The sequence below is a fragment of the Cephus cinctus genome, unplaced genomic scaffold, assembly GCF_000341935.2.
Source record: "Cephus cinctus unplaced genomic scaffold, Ccin1 Ccin1_scaffold0596, whole genome shotgun sequence".
Lineage (NCBI taxonomy): Eukaryota > Metazoa > Arthropoda > Insecta > Hymenoptera > Cephidae > Cephus > Cephus cinctus.
In genome coordinates this window covers 191,805-216,023 of record NW_014333242.1, presented here as the reverse complement: position 1 = coordinate 216,023, position 24,219 = coordinate 191,805, and the positions used below count along the sequence as shown (strand labels likewise).

The following is a 24,219-nucleotide window of genomic DNA, read 5'->3' as shown; positions in this document are numbered from 1 at the left end:
TCACGTAGCGTTATCTTCACATTTGACACACATTGTATAATGCCAGGATTATCAGCAGCCGATCAGTATTCTGTATACAAACTGTCTACTGTATCAAAAGGAGCAGTGGATAGTGTCATACGTACTTTACTATTCCAACATGAATGTTAAATGGTCGCGCGTAGATTTTCTGGTAAGGACAGTCTTGTTTCTCAATATTAATCAACTGTTATGAATTGAAAATTCATTCATTATTCTGCGACGTAGCAAATATTTAAATGGAATACTAGTATCTGACTATATGTATAACCAACAAACACAAAGTAACAATGTTACATAGTCGCATGGTCATAATTTCCTAGTGAAGGATGGTATACCTGGAAGTTCTGGTATACCTACGTAACCTATTATAATCTATTTGAATTATATCTAATTTCTAACCTAACCTGAGTAGGAAATGATAACATTCTCGAGACATAATTGTTTGCTGGGTATATATACATATATGAAGACTATGCATATGAACACATACATAGGTAGGTGCAGTTATGAGTCTGTCGTCACTACAGTCAACGTTCCTGCTTGCTGTTACGAGATCTCCGTTTCGAATACGCAGGTGAAAGCATTCATAAAGCATCTGCATACCAATAGAGCTCCGTTCGGGCAGTCAATACGTAAAATTTCCAACGTGCAGTTCGGTACTATTAGGGCAGTATTTTCATAAGAATGAGTATTAGGTGGGTGCCTTTATTAGATATACGTTGAATCTACAACAATAAGGGTTATATGTACGAAAAAAATAGGTAAGATTACCGGTATTTTACAAGAAATAATTTAATTGTCAAGTTCAAGAGTATTTTGTTTTAATGTACTTTCTTATGGGTGAATGGCTACAGTCGTGCTGTCGACGAATATATATGTATATATACCCGACGGTTAATTTGGGAAAAATAATCTAAAATATTCGCTGAAGTTTCTAGATTTCGTAGTTACCTCAAAAAAAGTGCTACCGAATATTTTTCTCTGATTTCTGCAGTTAAGTAATGGATCCAATCGCACATGGAATTTGTCTTATGTATCTCGTCAAAATGGCGACTCGGACGAAAACAATCGAGTCCAACCACACTACTGTCGTGATGTTTTTTTTTCAACTTTGTAAATAGTTAAATACGATTGATTGATTAATGTGCGACATCATACATACGTTCCTCGTTTATGTCTCTTTCTATCTCGGGCACCTCGTTTCTGTGAGTATTTACGTATTTGTGATTCGTGCAAGTGAAATACAGTGTCTGGAATAAAGCAGGTGATATTAGCGAGTCATGGGAATTGCGGGATAATTTTTTTTTCATACTTTTTCCACACACTGTCTGTCTCTCTCTACTCTTTCCTGGATGGTACGGCAACATCTTTGTTCTTTCACTCTGTCTGGCCAATATTTATAAACTTTCAGGTTCCATGACATCTGTTGGCTACCAGCCACTAGTCACTGGCCTGATATAAAGATAGTTATAACTGATAGGCAGATTTTCCACTCGCGCAATTCCAGGTGTCGTCGGATTCGTAGTCAATGTCGTCGATCTTTCTTTCTATGTTGCTTGCTGACTGTGATGATTTTATTTCCGCAACGTTTTACAACCTTATTTATCATCGAGTCTCGTTACGGATGTGGTACAGTTGTAGGAGTTTTTCATTGAAAATAATAGTCTGTAACAATACTCGCTACAAAATGAGACTCACAATTAATGACATGAGAACTGAAAGTTTTATCTTTATGAAGTACAAAAATTTGCAAAAAAAATTATATTTTGACATGTCAATTTCTTTCATCGCGAAAAATTCAACCAATTGCTAGCTGTAACATGAATTTCCATGCACACTATTTAATTGTTAATATGTAGCATAAATACTATCTCAAGAATCACGATTAAAAATTATCATTAGACCTTTTAATTCCTATAATCGCGATATCGCAGCTCTTATCTTTCTCTTTCTCTCATTCCTCTTATTATTGATACTCATTATCTGTTACGGTTTATCTATTCATCTATTTCTACGGAGGCTCGTGACGAAGTTTCACAGTCATTCCGTTGTCTTTGCGACGACGTATCTCCCAAGTAAATTCATTACGATTTATGTTAGTTTGTGAAATTACTGAAAAATTCATAATCGGCTCTTGAAATCGGAGAACAAAATTCAGTCAATAAACATTGATAATTTTAATTTGCGCGAAAATATTTTCAATTATTAAAATTCTGAAAAAATTGCGTCTTTAGTGTTGTATGTATCTCTCGAAAACTGATACCGATATACTTTAATTAAAGTTCAAGATAAATAGAATAAAGAAAGAGAGAAAGAGGGGGGGGGAGAAAGACGTAAAGAAAACGACAAATCTCACGTGTTTTAATGGAAGAAAAGGAAGAGGAAAAATAATTCGAAAAAGAAAAAAAACGATCAAGGTAACATACTCAATATGTTCGTCACTATATATCTCGTAATCAGAGAGACGTATAGTAGCCAGTTGTAACTACGAAATCACCTGGATCGCTCCTATTCCTTTGAATCCAGTAAAACAGTGCAGTGAAACTGCTCAAAAACAGGAATAAATATTAAGTGGAAGAGAATTTGAAAAGAAGAAACAATGGCCGAAAATATAAATAGAGGATATTTAGAGGTAAGCATTATAATGGGGATTATCAATGAAATGTATTACAATTGATTTACAACATATGTATACTAATTTTGATTTCATTCCGTGTTATATGATCTGTTAGGAACACGAATTAGAGGCCGTGGAGAGGGGTGCTAAAATTCATGAAACCGGCATACAGGTATGTATAGTTCATCCACGAGTTCGGTGTGGTTTTTTGACAATTCGCAAGTAATCAAATGACACGAGGTTTTTCATAAAAAAAAAGAACAAATATATGATATAATAAAAAATAAAACGTATTAATGTAAAACCATGCATATGTATACTTTGGAACAAACATTTTATGCAGTGACACGAATCCCTTGCTAGAGACTTCATTCTTTTAAATTTATCCAAAAAAACATATGGAACTTTTGGACAGAATATACGTGCGAATGAATTTATTAAATGGTATAAGCAGCTAATACAAAAAAAGTGGCACACGTTTGCCGATAGGCCATTGCCGAGTAAAAAAAAGTTATATAAAATAGCCACGTATTTCGTTGCATATAGTATGTCAAATAAAAAAGAGGTATATACATTAAAACAATATTTTTTTGTCATAATTGTGACACTAGTGTAATTGTCAAATACTTATATGTAAAGATTTGATATATAAAACAAATAAATATAAATGTGTGTAACACGCTACAGTATATTATTGCCACATCATGTATAAATGTTTTATAAATATATATTCTCTGAAATATTGAATAAGATAGCAGTTTTCAATGATATTTTCTTTGAAATAGGAAAAGAATGTCTTAATGACTATACATTGATAGAGGAATGGTGTGCCAATCAAACATTCATTAAGTGTATGATTGAGGGTACAAGATATATATTAAATATGTGGTATATATATTTCACACGCCAATTTTTTTCACTCGGTTTGTCTATGACTTAAATACTTTTTTTTATTCACAATGCATCGTACTTACTGGATTATGTGTTTTAGAAAAATAAATCTTCACGTAAAAAGTATCAATGCGTCGCCAATGGAAGACAAGCACTGGGCAATCATGTGTCGGAAAATCCACGTGCTTATCGTATAGTATTTCTTATTCTGCTTAATATTGTTGTTTTCTCGTACTTTGCCTACGCCACTGTATACTGGATCAGGAACAGTAAGTACTTGCTGAACATCGTGAGACGTTGATACGTCTAGCGTCGCCTCATATTTTGCGTGACTTAAGTATAACGAAGATGTAACATCGAGGAGCTTTATTATGAAAATTGTATTGTTTCAGACAGTGATTGCGAGTTTGAATGGTGTGATGGTTATGGCATGCTGCTGCTTTTATTCGCATTTACTTACTTTGGAATATTTTACTTCTGTATATTCAAAAGGTACGTTTTGAAGTACGTGAAGAGGACGCTAAGACCTTTTGGACGATCTCTTAAGAGGTTACGTGCAAGGAAACGTACCTACTTCCTTCTGAGAACTGCATTTTATATCTCTGTTTTGGCAGCTGCTATCGTATTTCTTATTCTTGATACCATTAACGATCGTGATAGATTAATTAGCTGCCTTGGCGTTATCGTTCTCATCGGATTAGGTTGGATCTTCTCAAAACATCCTACGCAAGTGAGTAAAGAACTGCTGAAGTGAAGAACCTTTGTGTTTATTCTTTCTTTAATTGATTGTCTTTCCTATTTCAGATAAACTGGCAACCCGTGTTATGGGGACTCATATTGCAATTTTCCTTCGGTCTTTTAACTATCAGGTGGACCGTTGGACGTATCATTTTTCAATGTGTCTCCAACAAGATCGAAACTTTCATGAATTATTCCATAGATGGCGCCAGTTTTGTATTTTCCAATGAGCTGGTTAACGTAATTCAAGTTTTTGCATTTGCTGTAAGTTTTAATATGATTTTATTTTTATTCTATTAAATTATACAAAGTTCGATACTGTTTATCATTCTGATATTTTTAGGCTCTACCAGTGATCTTCTTCTTTAGTTTCTTTATATATATACTGTCGTACTTGGGTGTGATGCAGTGGGTGATTATGCGAATTGGATGGGTCCTTCATCTCATAATGGATACTACAATATGTGAATCTATGAATACTGCAGCAAATGTATTCCTGAGCATGGTACATATAACTTTAGCCATTGCAGTAAGATTTTGAAAAAAAAAAGTGAAAAAGATTGATAATTGTGCGTTTCTTTTTCAGAGTGAGAGTCCTCTATTAATCCAATCATACATCCACAAACTGACCGTATCAGAGATGCATGCGATAATGGCATCCGGTTTTGCAACAGTTTCTGGTTAGTCAAAGGTGGTTCAATAACCAAGGTCACAAAATGTAAAGACACATAAAATTCACTACAATAAATATATATATTACAGGGACTGTATTGGCAGCTTACATCAGTTTTGGTGCTCAACCAGCCCATTTGATAACAGCATCCTTAATGTCAGCACCTGCAGCATTGTGCTACAGTAAACTGTTTTATCCGGAAACTGAAGAAAGTCAAACGACAGTAAAAAATATCGTATTAGAAAAATCGTAAGTGACGTCTTTAAACATTTATGAAGTTCCTGAGTGTCTGGAAAGCTTATATCAATTTCAGAGAAGACTCAAGTTTGATAGATGCAGCCGTGAGGGGCGCCATGGCAGGTATACCCCTGGTATTGAGTATCGTAGCAAACATAGTGGCGTTTATATCCTTTGTATCGTTTATTAATGCTATCCTCTCCTGGCTGGGAGGTTTGATAGGTAATGATTCTCTGTCCTTCGAGGTAAGTGTTCAATCGTAGAAAACATTAACTGGAGACTAATTAACAATTTTTCATACTATTTCATTATTCTTGTAACTACAGCTGATACTCTCCAAACTGTTTATGCCTTTAAGCTGGGTAATGGGTGTACCATGGGAACAATGTGAATATGTATCCACTCTAATTGGACTTAAGACAGCAGTAAATGAATTTGTGGCTTATCAAAAATTGGGTGTCTATAAAAAAGAGGGTGTCCTTTCAGCAAGGACAGAAGCCATAGCTACTTATGCTATTTGCGGCTTTGCTAATCCCGGTTCAGTTGGAATTATGATTGGTGCTTTGACTGTAATAGCTCCTGAGAAAAGAGATGTTATCGTCGGCGTAGCATTCAGATCATTTATTACTGGTAGTGCTGTGTGCTTTCTTACAGCTTGCATAGCTGGTAAGCACAAGTATTGTGCTTTACTTTACTTACTTTACTTATTATACTTTACTTTGTACTTTATTTATTATTTTACATTTCATTTTATTTATTAGGCATGTTAATCAACGAGGATTATTATTCAACAATCAGTTCATCGACAAACTCCACAACTACCGTGTTATCCATACTCAGTCAGTCCTAGCAGAACTTTAAAACGCATACGCGAAAAATGACTTGAAAGGAATTGAATGGGTTCTTTTTTTACTTCTCGTGATAATTATTAATTACACGAATTAATCATCCTGAAGAACTGATGCGATTCATTCCCATTTTTATTTTAAGAACCAGAAATGGACTCAAAAAATAATAGATACAAAAGTTTAATAAATTCGGAAAGGCGATATGTGTTTTCTTTCTTTCCCTTAAAGAAGATAGCGCATCGTAAAATCCTTAAACTGCAAGGGATTTTCTTAGACTTTGAGTAATAAAATTCTGTCTTTATATAGAATATTACATATAACGGCAATTAACATAATAGATCAGAGAGAAAGTGACTTTTCATGATACCATTGAATAATACTGGAGTACGTATCTTTTTCTAACTCTTCCCCACGTCTTTCGAAAATTGTAAAAAGCAATACTGGCGAACGAAAGACACGAAAATATTACGAACGTATCTGGAATGTCTTAGACAACGATTTTAATCTCGTTACGTTTGGAGAACAATTCAAGATGTAAGATAAGCAAACTAGTGGCCAGAAATTATTATCTGTAGTCCAATTAAGTATAATACACAATATTAAGGTAAGGTATGAAGTTGATACGTCTCATAGAGATTATCAGTACGGAGAAAGACATCAGCAGTTACTTGTAACATCTTTGGCATGACATCCACGTTGCGTTGAACATTATCCCCACAGACCTAAATATGGATAAAGAAATAATATATATATCAGTACGATAATAAATCTAATATCATGTTATCTCATTATCCATTGTCAAGTGTACCTTTTTTAACAAAATTTCTCGAGTTGGCATAGTGTACATAGCGACTACAGCAGCCTTTTTGATAATCCAGGGATGATGTTTTGCCAGGGTCTTGTTATATGCATCCTGACAGCAGGCAGATGTTTTTTCCATGTCCGTAAGGTTTGACAGTTGTCGCAGAAATTCTCTGATAAAGTCTACAAATAATAACATGATATGCAATGGATATGACTCAGCACTAAAAGATAACACGTTAAATACGAATATAAAAAAATGCATACCGAGTCCTCTGTGAAGTCTGAGAAGTGTTCTGGCACCATTAATGGAGTTTGGTCTTTCAAGAATCTTGTTCTCCTTCTCATGATTTATCATTTTCTTAATAGTGGCATAATTCTCCTCGTCCCGGGCTCGCAACTCGTGGAGGACATCAATCTTCTCCTTCAAGTCAGAGGAGACAAAACTGAAGACACTTCCCATAAGCTGGAAAAATCTGTATGGATTCAGAGCTGCTTGTATCGTACTAGTACTTCACGGTACTCCTACCATAAATGATTTCTTATCATTAACGCAATATATAAATACGATTACTGCGTTAGAGACATGTAACCTTCATTTATTTTCTTTATCTTAGGACAGCTGTCATTCACACAAGCTAAGTTGAATAACTTACGTTCTTCAATCCTATGAATTCTCTTACTTGTACAGCTCGTTGTAGGCGTCCAGGTACGCCTTGATATCGACGTCCTCATCGTGTAGAAGAGCCCGATCAAAATGGTCGTGTACCATTCTTAGATCAAAATAGGACATTTCATCAGCTTCCGCCATTTTCTCTACTGTTCTTTACGTTAACCTACCTACTTATCATTAAACTGTTGCTTACTCGTGCTTCAGGATTACTATTGCGCATGTCAGTAATCACCCATTGAAATATATGTAGGTATACCGGCTGGAAGGCGTACGCGACGCCGTATTCATTGTATTCGCAGGTAGCCCTGTACACACTACTATTCTCACTCGACTCTGTAGTAAGTTGTCCTTTTCGAATTGAATTGCGCATGTGGTGTACAGACTCAGCAAAAATATTGCATCGCCGACATAATGTTTGTAAACGTCACTTGCACATCGTAGCATTTTGAATAAAATAAAATTTCATTTGTGCATAAGTTTATCAGACGAACAATGTCCAGACAGTGCTCCCTAATCCTCTGCTTAAGCAATACTTTTTCTTAGTATTAACTTTTTGAGACTATACAGCATACGACAAAAATAATATATTACATTGGCCTGTTTTCACGCAATCTCTCTCTACTGCTCTCTACGTGGCCCCGTCTACTGCCGTACTCGTTCCAGGATATGGTTCTACTTCAGTGGTTAGACCCGTGGTCAGACCTAGAGTCCCTCTAGTCAGAGTTCGGCCAACATCCGGAAGGGACGCCACGTTTAGGGCTCGTTTGGTGACATGACATTGCGCGCGGATTTTCAAACTATCAATCTTTACGTATTCACACATACCATCCTATTCCGGAAAGAGCCCTCAAAATGGCGGAGCCAATCAGTAAGATGCCCCACCGTTGGCCGGACTCTGACTAGAGGGATTCTAGTCGGACCTGACTTGGTATGTCCTCTGGTGACTCTATTGTCAAACGATAATCGGGAACTCACAATTTATACTCACCAGATAACATATCCAACATTCTGAACAAGCAACGATCCGTTACCCTTTGATGGAGACAGTGTTCTAGCAGTTCACTCAAAAGCTATAAAACATGTTATTTGTACAGAATTTGTAAATGACTTATTGGATTTCTTATTGGATACTGAATAATGGACTTAGATTATAATAAACTATATAATGAATATTGCATTTAAATAATAGGTTACAAATGTACAAGGTATATACATACGCATAATTTAAAACACACCACTTAACAGTATTGATTAAAACGCCATTATCTGTTTTGTAAGGGTTTTTTTTTTAAGGAAAATTTAGGCGTTATCCGTGATTTTCAAAACTTTTCTCATATAAATTCTGTAACAAAGATTTTTGTAAAGTCAGGTGCAGAACCGCCAATGTCATGCCTGCAGAGTTCTCCATTATCCAGATAACTGATTCCAGAATTGATCAGAATATTCCTGAGGCTCTCCATAGAGATATTTGGCAATCTGGATTCAGGAATAAACTTGTCCAGGTCATTCATTGAATAACCAGGTGTCATTTTCTTCTTTAAACGATACGAGTGAACAATTGGTCTTGTGTCGATCTTGATCTTCCTCTTGTCAATGATGGATCCACTATCAATGATCTTTGGAGTAAAGGATCTCATGTTTGTGGTGATGTCACTTGTCCTCTTAGCTGGAAGTAACTCTATCTGTAATTAAGAAATTAGATCTTAACGAGGAACTTTATTGATAGCTGCTCAATAATTGTTTTATCCTTTACAGTAATAAAAGCAATCACCTTAGTCTCCTTACGCTGATAATATTCAAAATCATCATTGGCTACTGTCGTTACTGAACAACAACTGCGACTTCTGCTCCTGCAAGAGCTGATAGTGTCGTCATAGTCAGGATTATCAGTGCAACAGCTCTCATCATCTGAGGTCTCATATCCACATTCCTGTTCCTGAATCTGATCCCTGTTTCTGGTAAGATCCCTCTTAACAAATGTTCTGGAATCTTTAGGATACCTGCCATGATCCAAACTCTGATTTCTATGTAAAATACGTTTCTCACTGGTTGATCCTCTCATGAAATCTTCATTATGACCACGGCAGGATTCAAAACGTTCCTTTATATCGCTATTCTCCAGATCATTGAGATGTTCCAAATCCAAGAGGACATTTCGCATCCGGTTCCCAATGGATTCCTCACGTATCTCTTCTAGGCTTCTGGCGAAGTTACGTCTGTCCGGTTCCTCTAATTGAACAAGGTTCTCCATATTCTGTCCAAAGACATCAGTACTACCAATTTTCCTCTTGGTACCAAATTCAAAATTATCATTAATCCGTATTCGCGGAATTTGCTGCTGCTGTTCACTCGTCATCTTCGTGGGCTCCTGGCGCGGCTCGAAGGTTGAACTCGTAAAGGATGTCAGCTCCGCCGGAAGTGATGCATAAGCACTCTCCTCATTTACGGATTGGGATCTGGGATAGTGCTGTACCCCCATAGTAATAGTACCTGTCCTTCCTGTAACGCGAATCGAAGGTTCACTCAAGCTTGACTACCATTTTCTTTCATTCTGTGTCCCCTTAGCTCATTCAGCCAATCATTTACCTCGATTCTGATGATTGTGCAATCTCCCGTAGAGACTTCCGTTAGTCAGAGGGAATTTCAGACCGTGATTAAGATTGAGCTGTAGCTTATACTCAGCATCCTGCTCGAAGTGCCTAAATTTCCCATCGACACCAGCGTGGGACAGTTTCCTGGCGTGATCCTGCTTCGTGTAGACCCTGGCAACGTAGCGGCAGAACATTCTATCAAAAATGGCAAGGAACACCGGAAGTAAGGCATCCTGAAGAAGAGGTAGCCATGTGGCGAGGTTCTGCGTGCTGCAGAAGCCCCTCAGTAGATCTGGTTTTACGGACACAACCTGAATTAGCAAAAGAAAGAAGATACAGACCATCCTTATTCCTGCAAAAGAGAAAGAGTGATAGGGACAAAGAGATAAAAAAAGAAATCGCCAGGAACGCGATACTCAGCGAAACCAGAAAGGTTTTTGCTTTCATATAAAAAATCTGGTCTCTCTTCTCGTCCTCCTCGTCCAATACCTCTAAAACGTCATCGTCCTCTCTCTTTCTATTTCTCTCCTACACTCAATATCCACACCTACACGCGGTTCTTATAATTTCGATTTCATTTGCTCAATTACATCCTACTGCTAATTGGCCGAGCGTCATGCAGAAAACGCTGCGGACTGTGAAGTATATAATAATGCTCGTTACGTTTAGACGAGCCACGCGAACGGCACCACTGGGCGAGCAAAACTTCACGTCAGCTGACCAATTTGCGGCTTCTTAGTTGGAATCACTAAGCACCACTCTTACGTGGTAGAACTTTCAATTTTACAAGCGGCCAAACCTGGAAACACGAGTGCACAAGCAACGACGCAGTGAAAACGCCTGGTTGCGCTTTCAAAAGCGTGTTTATCGGCCGTAGCTACCTTTGCTCTGCTCAACTTTACTTTTTAAAGTTTCCTGCAAGTCTAAATCGCAATATGCGAGTAACATCAGCTTCATTGCTTTGAATATTTTCAATTTCCATAACAATTTAGTACACTAAACCGATCTTAATTCATTTCAATGGACGGATATCTTGCTACCTCACTGTTAGTTGTCCGTTATCGTTTCATGCTCGAATAGTCACTAGTAATCTTGATGCATTACGAAATGTCTTGGCAAATTTGTCGTGCCACAATAACAACGACAAAAGGTAAAAAAAAAAAGATATAAAATATTTTGTTGATACGTAACAGGAATTTTCTCACTACAGAAAAAATAATTCATTACCAAAACTGGCAGATGGTTGAAGACGTAACAGACAAAAAGGATGCTGTAGACCGTGGAGGAACCCGTGCACTCATCCACATGGATCTTTTGCTTCCTTAGACATGCTCTGCTATTCGTGGAACCGCTTGTGCATGAGATATTGGATGGATCCCAGTTATGAGGATGACATTCGAAAGCGCCCGAAGAGTTCTTGGAGCTCGTTTCCGACAGGTCCGAGACAGACTTCAGTAGCTCTCCCTTTGGCTTATGAAAGACATTCCTCAGGATGCTCACCAACAGTCCCAGGACGGATGTCAGGATCAAAAGAGCTCTCAAGGAGTTGAGAAATATTCCATACTTCACCGAGATCTCATGCGCCAGGAAGACGCAAATGTCTGGCTCAAAATTGAGGACGCCAGTGACGCCTATGCAGGCACTTATCACGCTTAGACTGACCAGATGATACTTTAGATGATTTTTGGTAAAATTAATATTATTTTTCTCAATCACTGAGAATATGGCGATTGTCGTCAGCGTCAATTCCTGCAGTACGCTGGAGGTGTTCAATATCCACACCAGGGTGGAACAAAGTTCTATAGATAAATAGATAAAAATAATTATATTCTAATAACTAAATTAAATTTCAATTAATTTTTATAAAATCTATTTCAGGTATCCTTTATACAAATACCTCCAAAATGATTGACTGGCTTGATCAGAGTCAGTATTGCGTAGAGCAGCAGTCCCAGCTGATGGGCTAGACTCTCGGAAAGGACTGCGACGACCAGGACGTCTATACGTCTCTTCGACGTGGACGGCTGGTTCTGATAGATCAGTAGAGACCAGGATAACAGCAATATACAGATGGGCGAGCCAACGCACGTGGCCAGCCATTCGCCTACCTCGCTGCGCATCTCTGTCCAGAAAAAATTAGTAATAGTAACATAGTCTGATTGTTCCAATATCTTACTATAGCTGTTTCTTTAACAGCCAGATCAAGGACCGGTTGAGAATCACTGTTATAAGGATTTTTTTATCAAGTCGGCCAGTCTCAAGCCATTGTCTATAAGATTTTCGGTCCAACGTCTTGAGATGAATTTGTAAATTTTCTCTGTGTACACTGCGAATAATCCTGATTACTGTAATCAAGTCAGGTATACGTATACGGTTCTTCACGTGCATCGGATGATTATTAAGACACCATTTTCTATCCTCTATATTGGTATTTCAGAAGAAACCGGGTCGCCATCATTTGCAAACCGTTGACCGTCAAGTGAAAATTCCAGAAAGCCGGAAGCTATATGCTGCGCTTCCGGAAATAAAGGTCGAAGAACGCTCTTACGGGAGACGATGAGGAAATTTTCATGTTCTTTTTATGCATATACTATAGGTATACTATTTGATATATAGTTTATGTATATACAGATCATATATACATTCCGCATCCATACTTCATTACATTTAAACCCTCCTGTGCAAGTGGCACTGCAACTTTCTATTCGGCATGCCAACCGCACTCGCAATGGCGCTTGAGTTGATATCGGTGAGAGGAAAAGAAAATGAGGGATCAAAAGAGCTGAAACCGCGTCTACGTGAGATCTCGGCCTACAGCAACCTGTCTCTCCTTACACTCTGGTGTCCTGATATTCAAGAATTCAAAGTGTTGCAAAGGTCGACTAAAGAATTGATGATCTTGACAGAATTTTTACCCCATAAATCTCACCATCTATATACCTCCACGTCTTACGGTACAAACCTTTTATATAATCCATTTAATCTTTTTTAGATTCTGATATCAGCACAGATCTATGTTAAACTATACTGCGATGTTTTCAAAGTAAATTTCGCGTAGACAACATACATAAACACCCACACGTCAGTCATGCAGTTTGAATGGGTCCTAGGAAATATCAGAGTCCGCGACAAGAGTACAGGGACAACTACAGTACCCTGTAGAGTGACCTGGTAATAAAAGAAGAAGTAAAAAAACTGTGACACGGCCCGGAACGGGCCGCTCGAGTTGCTACATCGCGGCCAAGCCTGAAACCCTAAGCGCGAGACAGACAAATCCTGCAACTCTTCTGATACTACAGTTGCATACCACGTAGTAAACTATACCGTCGTTAGATATTTGTGCTAGTATCTATTTAGTATAGATACCAATAAGCCAATGAAACCAATATAAGTATCCTATAAATATAATACCTATAAAGCAATAGATTCACTATTTGTGTATGTAACGGTGCAGTTATCCTATAGCATATTTATCTGTACTATATTCGGTATACGGTATAAGTATATAACTTGTTATAGGTATAGTGTAGTATAGGATATATAACGATGGTATGCGGGAAGGTAGTATTAGCGATAGGAACACGGACTGCAGGCAGGCGTGTCGCTCGATTAGGTAGGAATGCTGAAAGGTGTAGAGGGGACCAAGGTCGAGAGAGAAGGTGAAGATAAAAAAAGGGTCGAAGGTAAGACGAACGACGAGACTGATGGAATCTCGTGAAAAACAGTCAAAAACCCGATGAACCAGAAAATTCAAAATTCTAGACCCTCGTCTTCCCATTAAGAAAATATTACTTGCGTCGATTTCTCTTCCGCATTTTTTTTAAAGAGAGAATTTCTTAATTTATTATCCATGCAATATGCCGAACATTCTCCGTAGAAATGTAGCTGGTCGTTTAATACATTGTTAATAGTTGTAGAAAAAGACCGATAAATTTCACAGGACCGACACAACATGTTATACAATCATATATACCAAAAGACGCCCAATGAGAATTTCAGAAAGATATTTTATCCAAAATTCGAGAGATCCTCAGGGTATAACGGTGTTAAACGTAGAACCTGCTTGAAGAACGTATAATCATTGGCACAACTTACTCTCTCTCTCTCTCTCTCTCTCTCTCTCTCTCTCTCGTTTCTCTTCTCTTTTTTTTCGTACACGTGTAATTGGTGAGACGACTAATTACGAATTGCTGAATCCCACTGTACTGTACATACACACCTAATAGAGTACGATATATAAAACAGTAGTATGTATTGAGTAGTTACATACGTGAAATATTTCGCATAATTTTAACATAGACATTCAACTATATCTTTGGAAGATATACTGTACAAGTAAGTCAGTGTATGATACAGGCGGAAATAACAATTGCACGCACAATTGCACTATATATGTATCCATGACGTGAGGTACGCAATACGCATCTAGATCCATATAGGTGGTTAAGAGAGAGAGAGAGAGAGAGAAACAAAGTGAGAGCTACCTCATAACGAACTCAGGGAACGAAACTACGTTTATGATTATGACCTTTAACCAATTAACACACTCGCCGTGAATAAGTGGGCGAGGGTATGTATTTGCGGGCTACCTAGTTATATAGTTATCATTCGTACAGAAATTTTCATCAGAAATTTCATCCAAAACAGCTATACATTGTGATGGTTTTACCTATTGTGGTTACACTGTATTATATATTATATACTTAGATATAGTATGTTATAATATAATACTGTGTATATAATACGTGTCTAGGGCAGATTGCGCGCTTATGTCTCTTTTACAGCTAACTCGGTCATGTGAAACTCGCTTCCTCGATCAGGACTCTTTCTCCTATAAAACATGGAGGATGGCGGTGTCGATACTTTGTTTTTTTACTTTTCTTTACCCTGCTTTATTCATTTTTCTATCTATTCTTGCAGTTTTATTATATTTGAGTCTGTCTTTGATATCCTCATTCTTAGAACACACCTTGGTATGTTATTCGCAGTGTAATTTGTCGTTGGATAGATTAAGAGATTTGGCCTTGCGTTTTTACGAGAACAAAGCGCGTATTACATGTTTTATTTATTTCTTATTGTTTCAGAAAAAAACCATGTCGGATACTTACCGCGTCTGCGTATTAATAACTTGTACGAAGATTTTTAGAAGATTCCATGAAATTCCAGTTCATTTTAATGGTTTGATGTAATTAACAAGAGTGAGTCCTTTTATACTCTGGTTATTCCAAGAGCGATATCGTCGCGACACTGGTTCACCTCTGCATCCTCTTGGTCGTCCCCTTTGTCGATGGGAACGACTCGCATCCTCTTCTTGTGAATCTTCTGGCTACCTCTTTTTCTGCGTCTTCGTCCTCTTTCAGAAACTCTAGCCGGGACGCTCTCGCGCCCGTGTATTTCGAGATCAGAAAGCCCGGCGCCGCGACGCTTTTAATGCCACTAACAGTACGCAACTGCATCCGAATTTCTCTGAACCCAATTTACACGCTGGTCCTCAACTAAGCGCAAGGACGATACTCATGATTACACAGAGAATCACGATTACACTGGTAAAGATTATTATTAATTTTAAAGATTATATTCAATTGATTAACGGTTAGCATTTGTACGGGAATACACTTCAAAATAAATCATTTTAGTGTTCTACACTGCACGACGAAGTTAAAAAATTGAATGAAAAATTTTGAGATTGTCAAAGCGTTTTAAAAGAATTGTCAAAAACTTTTCTGCAACTCTATTGCGTACAATATGGATCACCGACTTTTGTTATACCTGTTGTGTATCCACTCACAAAAGAAATTCTTCGGTTACATTCTGATTGTGATTTTTGTGTTTTGTAAACTGCTCTTAATTATCTACCGTCACAATGCACTTTAATAATTAATATATTTGTACAGATGCTTTCAAAGGACATTCGACACTTTCTTCTTGTTAGGTGAGAAATATGAAACTCCTGAGCACTCCTACCGCGTACGTATCCGCACCAATCCGCACCGGCACTGGCCGCTTACTAGAATACATTTGGGTCAGCAGCACAATGTAGCATAGCAGAACCCATAGTATAGTGCGTTTCAGGAATTGTATAGTCTGGGATGCTATAGTCGACTATAGGGAGCTATAGTTTATGTATTCCTTCCATTAGGTGAATGCATAACCCGAACTGTATATAGTAGGAACCATAGAAACCGTACAAAAGGTATGAGCCTCATTTTAGAGTCTCTATTTTGGTCAAATGTTTTTCTTTTTCAGATAAAGAGAACTTCCTGCTATGCGAAAATAGAGTCTCGTCTCTTATATGTCTTATTTGACAACGATACAGGGAAAAGAGAAAGACTCGGAGAACAATATTAATTCTACTTAAATAGTAGTTTTCATATTTTATTAATAAGCGTCAATGACATGCAAATCACTTGTGTTTAGAATCTAATGATCTGTGGTATCATGGATTTTAATCCAAAATGCCGGCACCGGACTTCAACTTATAAATGGTACATTTTCTGTAGAGAATCGTCCATAATCCTTGTAAATAGACTAATAATTTATTACAGTCCCTCAGAATGTTTTTGAACGTTTTTAATTCACGCTATATTGAGAACAGTAAACATCCTGCTTTCTACTCATGTTCAACCATTTTTTTAAATTTGACTGCGCGCATCATTTCCAATATTCGCTCTTAATAACAGTTTGTTCATCTTTGCTATTAGGATCTCAGGCACAGTGCATCATCTCAGGATTTATAATACTTGATCACACGTGGCTTTAGTTCCACGTATTTCGAATAGTCTAATCGTAGTACAGCGAAACTGCGATTAACAAAGACTCGCCGAAAGGGATGTGCGCTTCCGCGAAAGAGGATTGGACAGATGGACGATTTTCCGGCTTGCTTCTGACGTCCATTATCATTGACATCCCAAAGGTCCACCATTCTGCATCCTTCTTTACTGGATTAGACAGAATAAATAGTTCAAGATTGACCCAGGCACTTTGTTATATTACACTTATTATACTCACACTTTTCCAAGTCCAAAACAAAGAACTTCTTCGAGTACTACATAATCAACTTGCATAGTTTTAAGAATATCATACACCGATGCCAAATCATTTCTACCAAAAATTTGATAGACATTGATTGTACGTTCCCTTGATGAAAAAGCAGAGTTCAGAACTGGTTGTTTTAATTGGCATTAATTAATTAATAGATACCTCATTTCCTTATCCTCGTAATAAGGATTGTTTACAATTGGTCGTCCAGTCGATAACATAAGATTAGCCATAAGTGACATCTTCCCAGCAAAAGCTGCTGTCCTAGGGGTATTCTCTTTTATCCATTCAAAAAGTTCCTCCTGCTCTACATTACTGTATTCACCTGTAAACCAAGAGAAATATTTCAAAAGGATCCTGACGATAATAACGCCGTAGTTTGACATTACCAATAAATCCACGTTCCTTCTGGAGATTCTTTACTCCGTGGTATGCCATACCGGCTAATAATAAAAACACTAATGCGCCACGTATTTTCTCACTCCTTAAACCAACCTTCTCCAGATACTTTTTACTAGACACAGTGCCAGCAAAGAGACAAAGATGTGGTGTCATGAAAAGTTTTAGTCGCATTATGAAAACTGCCATTAGAATAAAAGCACCAGTCTGCAAGGCATTGTAGGCTACGTCGGCCTCCACCCACTTAAGATAATTTTTATTTATTCTATAATTTCTGTACCAGCTGTACACTATAAGGAATCCAGCAAGAATTGCGGATGGCAGGAGTAATGTCTTCACAATGATCTCATAGGTGTCATACTGAAGAAAATCAAACTCCACTGAACAAGTGTAAAGTAAGGTATGGAAGTCTTTGTAACCAGTCAACTTAGACCTAAGGATATTGAAAACATGGGCATCGTCCATTGAATCTAAGAGGTAGAATTTTAATAAACGTGTCAGTACGACTGTCCCGATCATCTCGAGGACTGACAGCTTGCTTTGGTCCAGGAAACGTGACACTTTGCTCAGCAGGAAGGCACTGATGTCGTTGCATATGAGAAGGCACGCGTACAGAGAGCAAACGAGAAACACGTTCTGTGTTATGATGGCCACGATAACCAAAGGCAACATGTGCATGAGAATGATATTGGAGTACAATTCCTTGGGAAGGATCATCAGCCACTTGAGAATTAGTAAGGCTATGATCTGAGTTGTGAATACAAATTGTGAAAATTGCCAAGTAAGAAGACTTAGCAGTGTTCCGATAAATATTCTCTGTGAAACGAATAGACATTTTAATTATTTGTTTGCGTGCAGATCTGTGCTTATTTCAGTTTGGAGAACTAACCAAATAAATTTTGTCACGACATGGATGTTTTATTGTCGTTTGTCCTGTTCGGTAGTCTTTTATAGCTACTGTGACGCTGTACATTTGAAAGAGTAATGCTGGGTAAGCAAAACTTTCGCGTAACGGCGGTGTCCATTGTACTCTTGTGCATTCATTATGATTATAAAAGAAGCAAAGTATTGCGATTGTCCCACCGTAGACAGAATCACTCAGACGACATCCATATAAAAATAATATTGCACCTGTGCATGCTGCACAATACCATACTATCTCTAGATAAAAGTAAACAGGCACTGCTAAACCTTCACAGCTTGTCACTGGTGGTAAATTATCTCCTCTCTCTATCTGAAATTCATTACAGAGTGAATAATTTATCTTGATCCTGTTTGGATATCCTGTAGTAAAGTAGGAAAACTTACTTGCCAGCACTGTTGCTTAGATAAAAGTCCAAGAGTTTTTGCCACATGATACAAGTGACCAATGATAATCTACAATAAAGACGTGATACTGTAATATCATTTACTCAAATATTAGACTAATAAATAAATGGAAAAATTACCTCAGGATACAAATTATATTTCTTAGATGCATCTATCACGTTAGGATACTCTGTTAAATTATCTCTGGTAATCCTTGAGAAACCTTCCATAAAATTCTTTGACTCGGATATCGTTTTATAATAGGAATAATACATCCCCTGAAACAAAACTATAAATGTACTTTATTTCAGATAAAAAAACTTCACAAAGAAACTACTGTACCGTACCATCTCTGTCCTGAAAGACATTTCTCTTTCAATTTCTGACAAATGTGAAAAGTGTCTGTCATTTTCAAAAAGTGTAGATACGTGCCACTGATGTAAAATTCCGAAACCAAGAGCTGTCAAAGCAAAACTAAATATTAAGAATTTCAAAACGGAACTTTAGTTAGGACTATACATGCATCCTCAGAATATGATACTAGTAAAGGAAACGACGAGTCCTCACCCAGAAAATATATGGCTAGTCTATAATAAATACTCGAAGGTTCTTTTCCGTTTTTATCTATAGGTTTTCGTTTACGTTCACTCCCGGTACGTTCACCCTTCGCCGCCATACTTAAGCATAAACACGTGACGATATTTCTTTGAGTTTCTGGCCATTGCTGCATGAAAGATGCAGCAACAAAGAGATGGTTGCAGCACACAGGCGCATCACGAACGTCACAGTACATTTCATTCTACAAAATGTATTAACACTTTACAAGTACAAACGAAGAAACAACATTTTTTCCTGGTATTCTTTTTTCATTCTATATTACAAACATTGTTTACAACGCCCAGAGTAAATGCAACCTATTGTTACACGCTGCTATCGGATATTTGTGGCCTTATACTACTTTTTTCTAATTACTAATAAATCAGTCACTTGCTGTACATTTAATAAGGTGCATACAATTATCATGTAGGGTAAACTTTCATTTAAACCATTATTTGAACTTTGTAATATTACAGTAAATTACGTAAATAACATTCATATATTTTGTCAGTGATACCAACTGTGTTCTGCAATGTCCATGGTGTTACAGCGTGTTTCAAAAGATACAGAAATTATGTATAGTCAAGCATTAAAAGACAGAGTGGCGTATATTACAGTTTATTGTTACTCTATTTTTAAGTAGAATAACGTAATTGCGAAATTCTGATAGACTACTGTGATATTGTTGATCGACGGAAGAAAGTCGCGATTAAAAATTTGGACGCTCGTCTTCCCGAGTGGTTCCAAGATTTCTTTGTTATTTTAGTCTTTTTTTTTCATATGCGATAAACGCGAAAATCTCATCAATTATCGCACAATTGATTATTTAATCTAATTAATTGGGAAAGAAAAAAATGATGCGAAAAGCGTGCAGTCTTTTACGAGGCTCTGTGAGTATACGTGCTGTGAGATTCCCTTAAACTGTACATAACCTCAAAAATATATACTTTAGGAATCTGTACGGAGAACTTGTGTTAGAAGCTTAAATTTAGTACCAGTCGTCGTAGAGCAAACTGGACGTGGTGAACGTGCTTATGATATTTATTCAAGGCTACTTAAGGAAAGGATAATATGTCTTATGGGACCGGTAAGTGTGATCTGACCCATATTTAATGTTACTTTGAATGTCATCGATAAGGATTCACTTTCTTCCATAGATCACAGACGATGTATCATCACTGGTTGTTGCTCAATTATTGTTTCTTCAATCAGAGAGCAGTAAGAAGCCCATTCATATGTATATAAATTCACCTGGTGGTAGCGTCACAGCAGGTCTTGGTATCTATGATACTATGCAATATGTTCTTCCTCCTGTTGCTACCTGGTGTGTAGGACAGGCTTGTTCAATGGCAAGTTTACTATTAGCTGCTGGTGCTCATGGTATGCGCCATTCACTTCCAAATGCCAGAATTATGATCCATCAACCTTCTGGTGGAGTGCAGGGACAAGCAACCGATATTCAGATACAGGCAGAAGAGATTCTCAAACTTAAGAAACAAATTAACAAGCTCTATGTTAAGCACACAGGACTGGATCTGCTGAGGATAGGTATGTCACTTAAGACGATTCGTTAATTTTGTTCCAGCTAATCCAATACAAATTTTATAGAGAATAGCATGGAAAGAGATAAATTTATGAACCCTACTGATGCCAAGGAATTTGGAATAATAGATAAGGTACTGGAACACCCCTTACAGGAAAGAGAGGAGAGTTCGTTGTCAAATATCTTGACAGAGAGTACTGTCGGTAGTACAACACCAGCATAAGTTATATGTTACCATTGTTAGACCTGCAGTAAACAAAACGTATGATACTATAAAAAATTTGTATTAATATTAAAAAAAAATAATATTTAATAAACATCGTTATAAACCCTAATTTTTCTTGTATAAATGCAGTCAAGCAAAGTATAATACGGTCGTGCTTATTCTGAACAATTACATATTGCGTATATAATATTTTTCAAATATTTTTCCTGTTTATAGTAAACCTTACAAGTTCAGAACATAAGCACGTATACGACTAACAAACGCGATGCGTCCATTCCGGGCGCGTTACGAAAATTACTACCAATGCTTCAAAAGTATTCTTTCTCAGACGTATATAGATAAATAATGACACGGCATTGCTAACAGTACTGGCAGTAAATTTTGGAACGTAACCCTAGTTTTATAATACAGGTCGTTCCAATTTGAATATATAAATCAGATAACAGTTGTCAAATATCACGAGTGCGTTTAGCAGAAGGAGTCCTGTATAAATATTGCATTATCGTATTGACGATTGAGTGAAACTTGTTGCGAGGCAAGGACATCCGTACTAGAATTTAATATGTACATAAATAAATTTGATATATTTAGTGCCGATGTAGACACGCTTAACGATCCCGATCGTAAGCGTGCCTACTGGCAGCGTGTCCGTCGCGGCGTGGAAGCTGATAGCGATCTATCAAACGCAATACAAGGCCAAGTGCAAAGAGCTCTCTGACCAGGACGGCAATATCGACTGTCCCTGGCCGCGAAAAGATAATAATATTAAGGCAAGTAAGATCACGATAGCGACAAGGACGTCGTCGTCTTCCTGGACTTCTGTTACAGCTAGTCCATTTTTTAATAACTCTTTTTCATTCAGTTGGTATCGACCTCAGGAACGACCACAGGAATATCTGATCGGTCTCATTGAGGACACACTTGTGCATGCGCTAGCATCAGGATGTCCTTCTTTTCTTTAGGAAATCTAAGTTCGCGACCTGCTAAGCGAGCGGTTTCTAATTCTCTCTCGGCCAGGGCTAACTCCATGGCGACGACGCCACCGCCGCTCTCGTGCTCCCTGGCTACCCAGTCTAGGGCCATTTGACTGCGCATGTCGTCATCCAGAGCACGGTGACTGTAATGTGCTACAACTTCTTGTCTGCTGCATTGTCGTTCTCGCATTGCTTTCAGGGAACCGTTCCAGTGGAGGAGTTGGAAGACCGTCATCAGTTCCTGAAACTCTAACATCGTCCTGCCGCGGTTACACTCCAGCATGAACCGGAAGGCACCGATACCTGTGTTTGGATCTTCTTTCTCGTCGCCACTTCCCTGATGGATATACATAGAAAACTTTGTTACACAAGTATTTTATATTTTTATTTAGGGTAAATTCATTTGTAAATGAACACCTTAAGAAACGCTTTCAGTGAATGGATATTCGTGTTAAAATCACTATGTATAGATATAATTTATGAGTGTTTCTATTTTCTGGTGCCTGTCCATTCACTGATGGAGTCGTTCTACTCGTTCGTGTAAAGATTATAGTTTGTACCTGACTGCCGACTCCGTTAGGCGTTGAGGACGGCTTGGCAAAACTGGCCCTAGCTTCAGCTACAGCCTTCTCGATGAAGTCGTCTGTTATTCTCCGGGATGGATGTTCATTGAACACTGAGTTCATCAGGGCAATTTTTGCTGCTGATCGACGTGCTTCTGCTTTCGTGGGACAGTTTTGGAAACTACCAAAGCAAGAACCTCCAGGTAGTGTCACATAGCATACGTATGGAGGACTCGCACCAGGTACAGATTCATAGATGACAAGTGCTCCATTTCGCAGTTCTGTACCTCGACTCTGCTTCATTTGCCAGAACTCCTGCAGTGCCTCCACCACATTCACTAAGAAGCAGAGAAGATATTGTATGAACACTATATTTAATAATTTCTTATTAACGTACCTCTCCCATAGCCTTGCGTGTGCTTGGCAAAACTGTTCACCACAGCATCTACTGCTTCACGCAACACTTGCTTGGCTTGTGCATCCACCAATCCTCCTGCAACACCCATGCTCTCTGGGACACGAGACTTTGTCTTAGCTGGCATCACACCCTGCATCACCCACTCGTTCAGCAATGCCCAATCATCTACCCTAAAATACCACATTCCATTCTATTCCTGCTACGCATTAACTACAAAGTTAGAAAAAAACTTTAAAATTTGCAACAAATAATATTACCAACAGCATCCAGAAGTTACGTTAATCTTTGTATATTATAAAAAACTGTATGAATTAATTATACTCCAATCCTAATTACAGCAGTAACACCCCAAAAATGCAAAACTTTCAATTAGTATTCTAATTGCACATATAATAACAGTAAATTTAAAAACCACAAACACATTAATTTTCTTAATCACGCAGCATCTCAAACAAAGACATAGAGGCGACATGAAGAAATATCCTGGAATCACATAACGCGAGAAATGATTTTTGTCTCGCTATCAGAATCCACGAACAAAGAAGAAAAAGACCATTACTATATCAATAATAAAATTTTAAAGAAACGAGTCACGAGTAACACATAAACGTAGAAGTAACAAACTAATTAAAACAATGAACAGTTTTAATAATGGATGACTTGAAGATTCACAAAGGTGAAATCCTTCTATCTCGGGTGTCACTTCTAAAATTGTTAGCAGTACGTACCCAAAAAGGTGTCGTGGAAGTTATGTTGTCTCAAGGTAGACGTACCTGGTGTCCCAGGTATTCTCTTGCAGGTATAAGAACGAAAGCTTCGTCTGGAAGTGAAGTCTCAAGACAGAGGGTAACAAGAGGCAGCTATTGAACTCTCTGGATGACGACACCAGAAAGAGTATCGACAGGAGGAAAGTAGAAGCCGATGTAGGCCCACCTGCAGAGAGCCGGACGGTCAGGAATTCGCGTAAATTAGTCTGCGATCGTTGCAGCGCGCGTTGCGGGATCAAATTGCAAGACACATATAACGCGTTTAATGGCCCCCGGACCACTGACGATTTCCAGAA

At 37.8% G+C, this 24,219-nt stretch overlaps 6 protein-coding genes across 19 annotated transcripts; 2 read left to right on the top strand and 4 right to left on the bottom strand.

The window, feature by feature from the left end:
- Positions 1–601: 601 nt before the first annotated feature.
- On the top strand, positions 602–6,217 carry LOC107268952 (solute carrier family 28 member 3). 6 transcript variants are annotated; one of them, XM_015742264.2, is made up of 12 exons: positions 602–782; positions 2,548–2,653; positions 2,754–2,810; positions 3,630–3,798; positions 3,922–4,259; positions 4,334–4,531; positions 4,611–4,772; positions 4,854–4,947; positions 5,030–5,189; positions 5,254–5,422; positions 5,504–5,843; positions 5,939–6,217. In XM_015742264.2, the coding sequence occupies exons 2-12, from the start codon at positions 2,621–2,623 to the stop codon at positions 6,025–6,027; spliced, it is 1,809 nt and encodes a 602-aa protein (XP_015597750.1). In that variant the 5' UTR covers positions 602–782; positions 2,548–2,620; the 3' UTR covers positions 6,028–6,217. The 6 variants fall into 6 exon arrangements, with proteins under 6 accessions (XP_015597750.1, XP_024941937.1, XP_024941936.1 ...); XM_025086169.1 differs by having other exon boundaries at positions 2,482–2,653; XM_025086168.1 differs by having other exon boundaries at positions 2,304–2,653.
- Positions 6,218–6,301: 84 nt separating this feature from the next.
- On the bottom strand, positions 6,302–8,117 carry LOC107268953 (ceramide-1-phosphate transfer protein). 3 transcript variants are annotated; one of them, XM_015742268.2, is made up of 5 exons: positions 7,667–8,117; positions 7,510–7,599; positions 7,094–7,302; positions 6,834–7,009; positions 6,302–6,747 (listed from the first exon to the last, which is right to left on the bottom strand). In XM_015742268.2, the coding sequence occupies exons 1-5, from the start codon at positions 7,867–7,869 to the stop codon at positions 6,625–6,627; spliced, it is 801 nt and encodes a 266-aa protein (XP_015597754.1). In that variant the 5' UTR covers positions 7,870–8,117; the 3' UTR covers positions 6,302–6,624. The 3 variants fall into 3 exon arrangements, with proteins under 3 accessions (XP_015597754.1, XP_015597756.1, XP_015597755.1); XM_015742270.2 differs by having other exon boundaries at positions 7,671–8,108; XM_015742269.2 differs by lacking the exon at positions 7,667–8,117 and having other exon boundaries at positions 7,510–7,660.
- A 530-nt stretch (positions 8,118–8,647) lies between these two features.
- LOC107268951 lies at positions 8,648–16,115 on the bottom strand. Of its 2 annotated transcripts, none has more exons than XM_015742260.2 (6): positions 15,199–16,112; positions 11,988–12,212; positions 11,318–11,889; positions 10,086–10,401; positions 9,271–9,998; positions 8,648–9,181 (listed from the first exon to the last, which is right to left on the bottom strand). In XM_015742260.2, exons 2-6 carry the CDS (start codon positions 12,208–12,210, stop codon positions 8,831–8,833), a joined length of 2,190 nt encoding a protein of 729 aa, XP_015597746.1. In that variant the 5' UTR covers positions 12,211–12,212; positions 15,199–16,112; the 3' UTR covers positions 8,648–8,830. The 2 variants fall into 2 exon arrangements, with proteins under 2 accessions (XP_015597746.1, XP_024941930.1); XM_025086162.1 differs by having other exon boundaries at positions 9,063–9,201; positions 15,199–16,115.
- Positions 16,116–16,444: 329 nt separating this feature from the next.
- LOC107268906 (probable C-mannosyltransferase DPY19L1) lies at positions 16,445–19,838 on the bottom strand. 3 transcript variants are annotated; one of them, XM_015742146.2, is made up of 9 exons: positions 19,403–19,838; positions 19,183–19,295; positions 18,976–19,124; positions 18,836–18,904; positions 18,417–18,761; positions 17,518–18,343; positions 17,291–17,453; positions 17,099–17,227; positions 16,445–17,028 (listed from the first exon to the last, which is right to left on the bottom strand). In XM_015742146.2, the coding sequence occupies exons 3-9, from the start codon at positions 19,108–19,110 to the stop codon at positions 16,815–16,817; spliced, it is 1,881 nt and encodes a 626-aa protein (XP_015597632.1). In that variant the 5' UTR covers positions 19,111–19,124; positions 19,183–19,295; positions 19,403–19,838; the 3' UTR covers positions 16,445–16,814. The 3 variants fall into 3 exon arrangements, with proteins under 3 accessions (XP_015597632.1, XP_015597630.1, XP_015597631.1); XM_015742144.2 differs by having other exon boundaries at positions 18,976–19,113; XM_015742145.2 differs by having other exon boundaries at positions 18,976–19,113; positions 19,183–19,309; positions 19,403–19,568.
- On the top strand, positions 19,808–21,310 carry LOC107268911 (ATP-dependent Clp protease proteolytic subunit, mitochondrial). The gene is made up of 4 exons (XM_015742166.1): positions 19,808–20,322; positions 20,385–20,519; positions 20,590–20,980; positions 21,041–21,310. Exons 1-4 carry the CDS (start codon positions 20,287–20,289, stop codon positions 21,196–21,198), a joined length of 720 nt encoding a protein of 239 aa, XP_015597652.1. The 5' UTR covers positions 19,808–20,286; the 3' UTR covers positions 21,199–21,310.
- LOC107268910 (LIX1-like protein) lies at positions 21,262–24,208 on the bottom strand. Of its 4 annotated transcripts, none has more exons than XM_015742165.2 (4): positions 23,930–24,208; positions 23,136–23,249; positions 22,736–23,076; positions 21,262–22,512 (listed from the first exon to the last, which is right to left on the bottom strand). In XM_015742165.2, the coding sequence occupies exons 2-4, from the start codon at positions 23,242–23,244 to the stop codon at positions 22,108–22,110; spliced, it is 855 nt and encodes a 284-aa protein (XP_015597651.1). In that variant the 5' UTR covers positions 23,245–23,249; positions 23,930–24,208; the 3' UTR covers positions 21,262–22,107. The 4 variants fall into 4 exon arrangements, with proteins under 4 accessions (XP_015597651.1, XP_015597650.1, XP_015597649.1 ...); XM_015742164.2 differs by having other exon boundaries at positions 23,885–24,207; XM_015742163.2 differs by having other exon boundaries at positions 23,136–23,326; positions 23,930–24,207.
- Positions 24,209–24,219: the final 11 nt, after the last annotated feature.

What these genes read in the sequence shown, in the direction of transcription:
- LOC107268952 (XM_015742264.2), top strand. Translation starts at nt 2,621, where the DNA reads ATGGCCGAAAATATAAATAGAGGATATTTAGAG. An exon ending in TCTCAAAACATCCTACGCAA is followed by an intron (nt 4,260 to 4,333) that starts GTGAGTAAAGAA and finishes TTCCTATTTCAG; the next exon opens with ATAAACTGGCAACCCGTGTT. An exon ending in CGGTTTTGCAACAGTTTCTG is followed by an intron (nt 4,948 to 5,029) that starts GTTAGTCAAAGG and finishes TATATATTACAG; the next exon opens with GGACTGTATTGGCAGCTTAC.
- LOC107268953 (XM_015742268.2), bottom strand. Translation starts at nt 7,869, where the DNA reads ATGCGCAATTCAATTCGAAAAGGACAACTTACTACAGAGTCGAGTGAG. An exon ending in GCCTACAACGAGCTGTACAA is followed by an intron (nt 7,303 to 7,509) that starts GTAAGAGAATTC and finishes GAATCCATACAG; the next exon opens with ATTTTTCCAGCTTATGGGAA. An exon ending in GAGAAATTTTGTTAAAAAAG is followed by an intron (nt 6,748 to 6,833) that starts GTACACTTGACA and finishes ATCCATATTTAG; the next exon opens with GTCTGTGGGGATAATGTTCA.
- LOC107268951 (XM_015742260.2), bottom strand. Translation starts at nt 12,210, where the DNA reads ATGCGCAGCGAGGTAGGCGAATGGCTGGCCACGTGCGTTGGCTCGCCC. An exon ending in TCAACCATCTGCCAGTTTTG is followed by an intron (nt 10,402 to 11,317) that starts GTAATGAATTAT and finishes TTGCTAATTCAG; the next exon opens with GTTGTGTCCGTAAAACCAGA. An exon ending in ATCAGCGTAAGGAGACTAAG is followed by an intron (nt 9,182 to 9,270) that starts GTGATTGCTTTT and finishes TCTTAATTACAG; the next exon opens with ATAGAGTTACTTCCAGCTAA.
- LOC107268906 (XM_015742144.2), bottom strand. Translation starts at nt 19,628, where the DNA reads ATGTACTGTGACGTTCGTGATGCGCCTGTGTGCTGCAACCATCTCTTT. An exon ending in ACTAGCCATATATTTTCTGG is followed by an intron (nt 19,296 to 19,402) that starts GTGAGGACTCGT and finishes TTGCTTTGACAG; the next exon opens with CTCTTGGTTTCGGAATTTTA. An exon ending in CTAAGCAACAGTGCTGGCAA is followed by an intron (nt 18,762 to 18,835) that starts GTAAGTTTTCCT and finishes AATGAATTTCAG; the next exon opens with ATAGAGAGAGGAGATAATTT.
- LOC107268911 (XM_015742166.1), top strand. Translation starts at nt 20,287, where the DNA reads ATGATGCGAAAAGCGTGCAGTCTTTTACGAGGCTCT. An exon ending in GCAGTCTTTTACGAGGCTCT is followed by an intron (nt 20,323 to 20,384) that starts GTGAGTATACGT and finishes TATATACTTTAG; the next exon opens with GAATCTGTACGGAGAACTTG. An exon ending in TAATATGTCTTATGGGACCG is followed by an intron (nt 20,520 to 20,589) that starts GTAAGTGTGATC and finishes TTTCTTCCATAG; the next exon opens with ATCACAGACGATGTATCATC.
- LOC107268910 (XM_015742163.2), bottom strand. Translation starts at nt 23,292, where the DNA reads ATGCAGGGTGTGATGCCAGCTAAGACAAAGTCTCGTGTCCCAGAGAGC. An exon ending in CACGCAAGGCTATGGGAGAG is followed by an intron (nt 23,077 to 23,135) that starts GTACGTTAATAA and finishes TCTGCTTCTTAG; the next exon opens with TGAATGTGGTGGAGGCACTG. An exon ending in CTAACGGAGTCGGCAGTCAG is followed by an intron (nt 22,513 to 22,735) that starts GTACAAACTATA and finishes TATATCCATCAG; the next exon opens with GGAAGTGGCGACGAGAAAGA.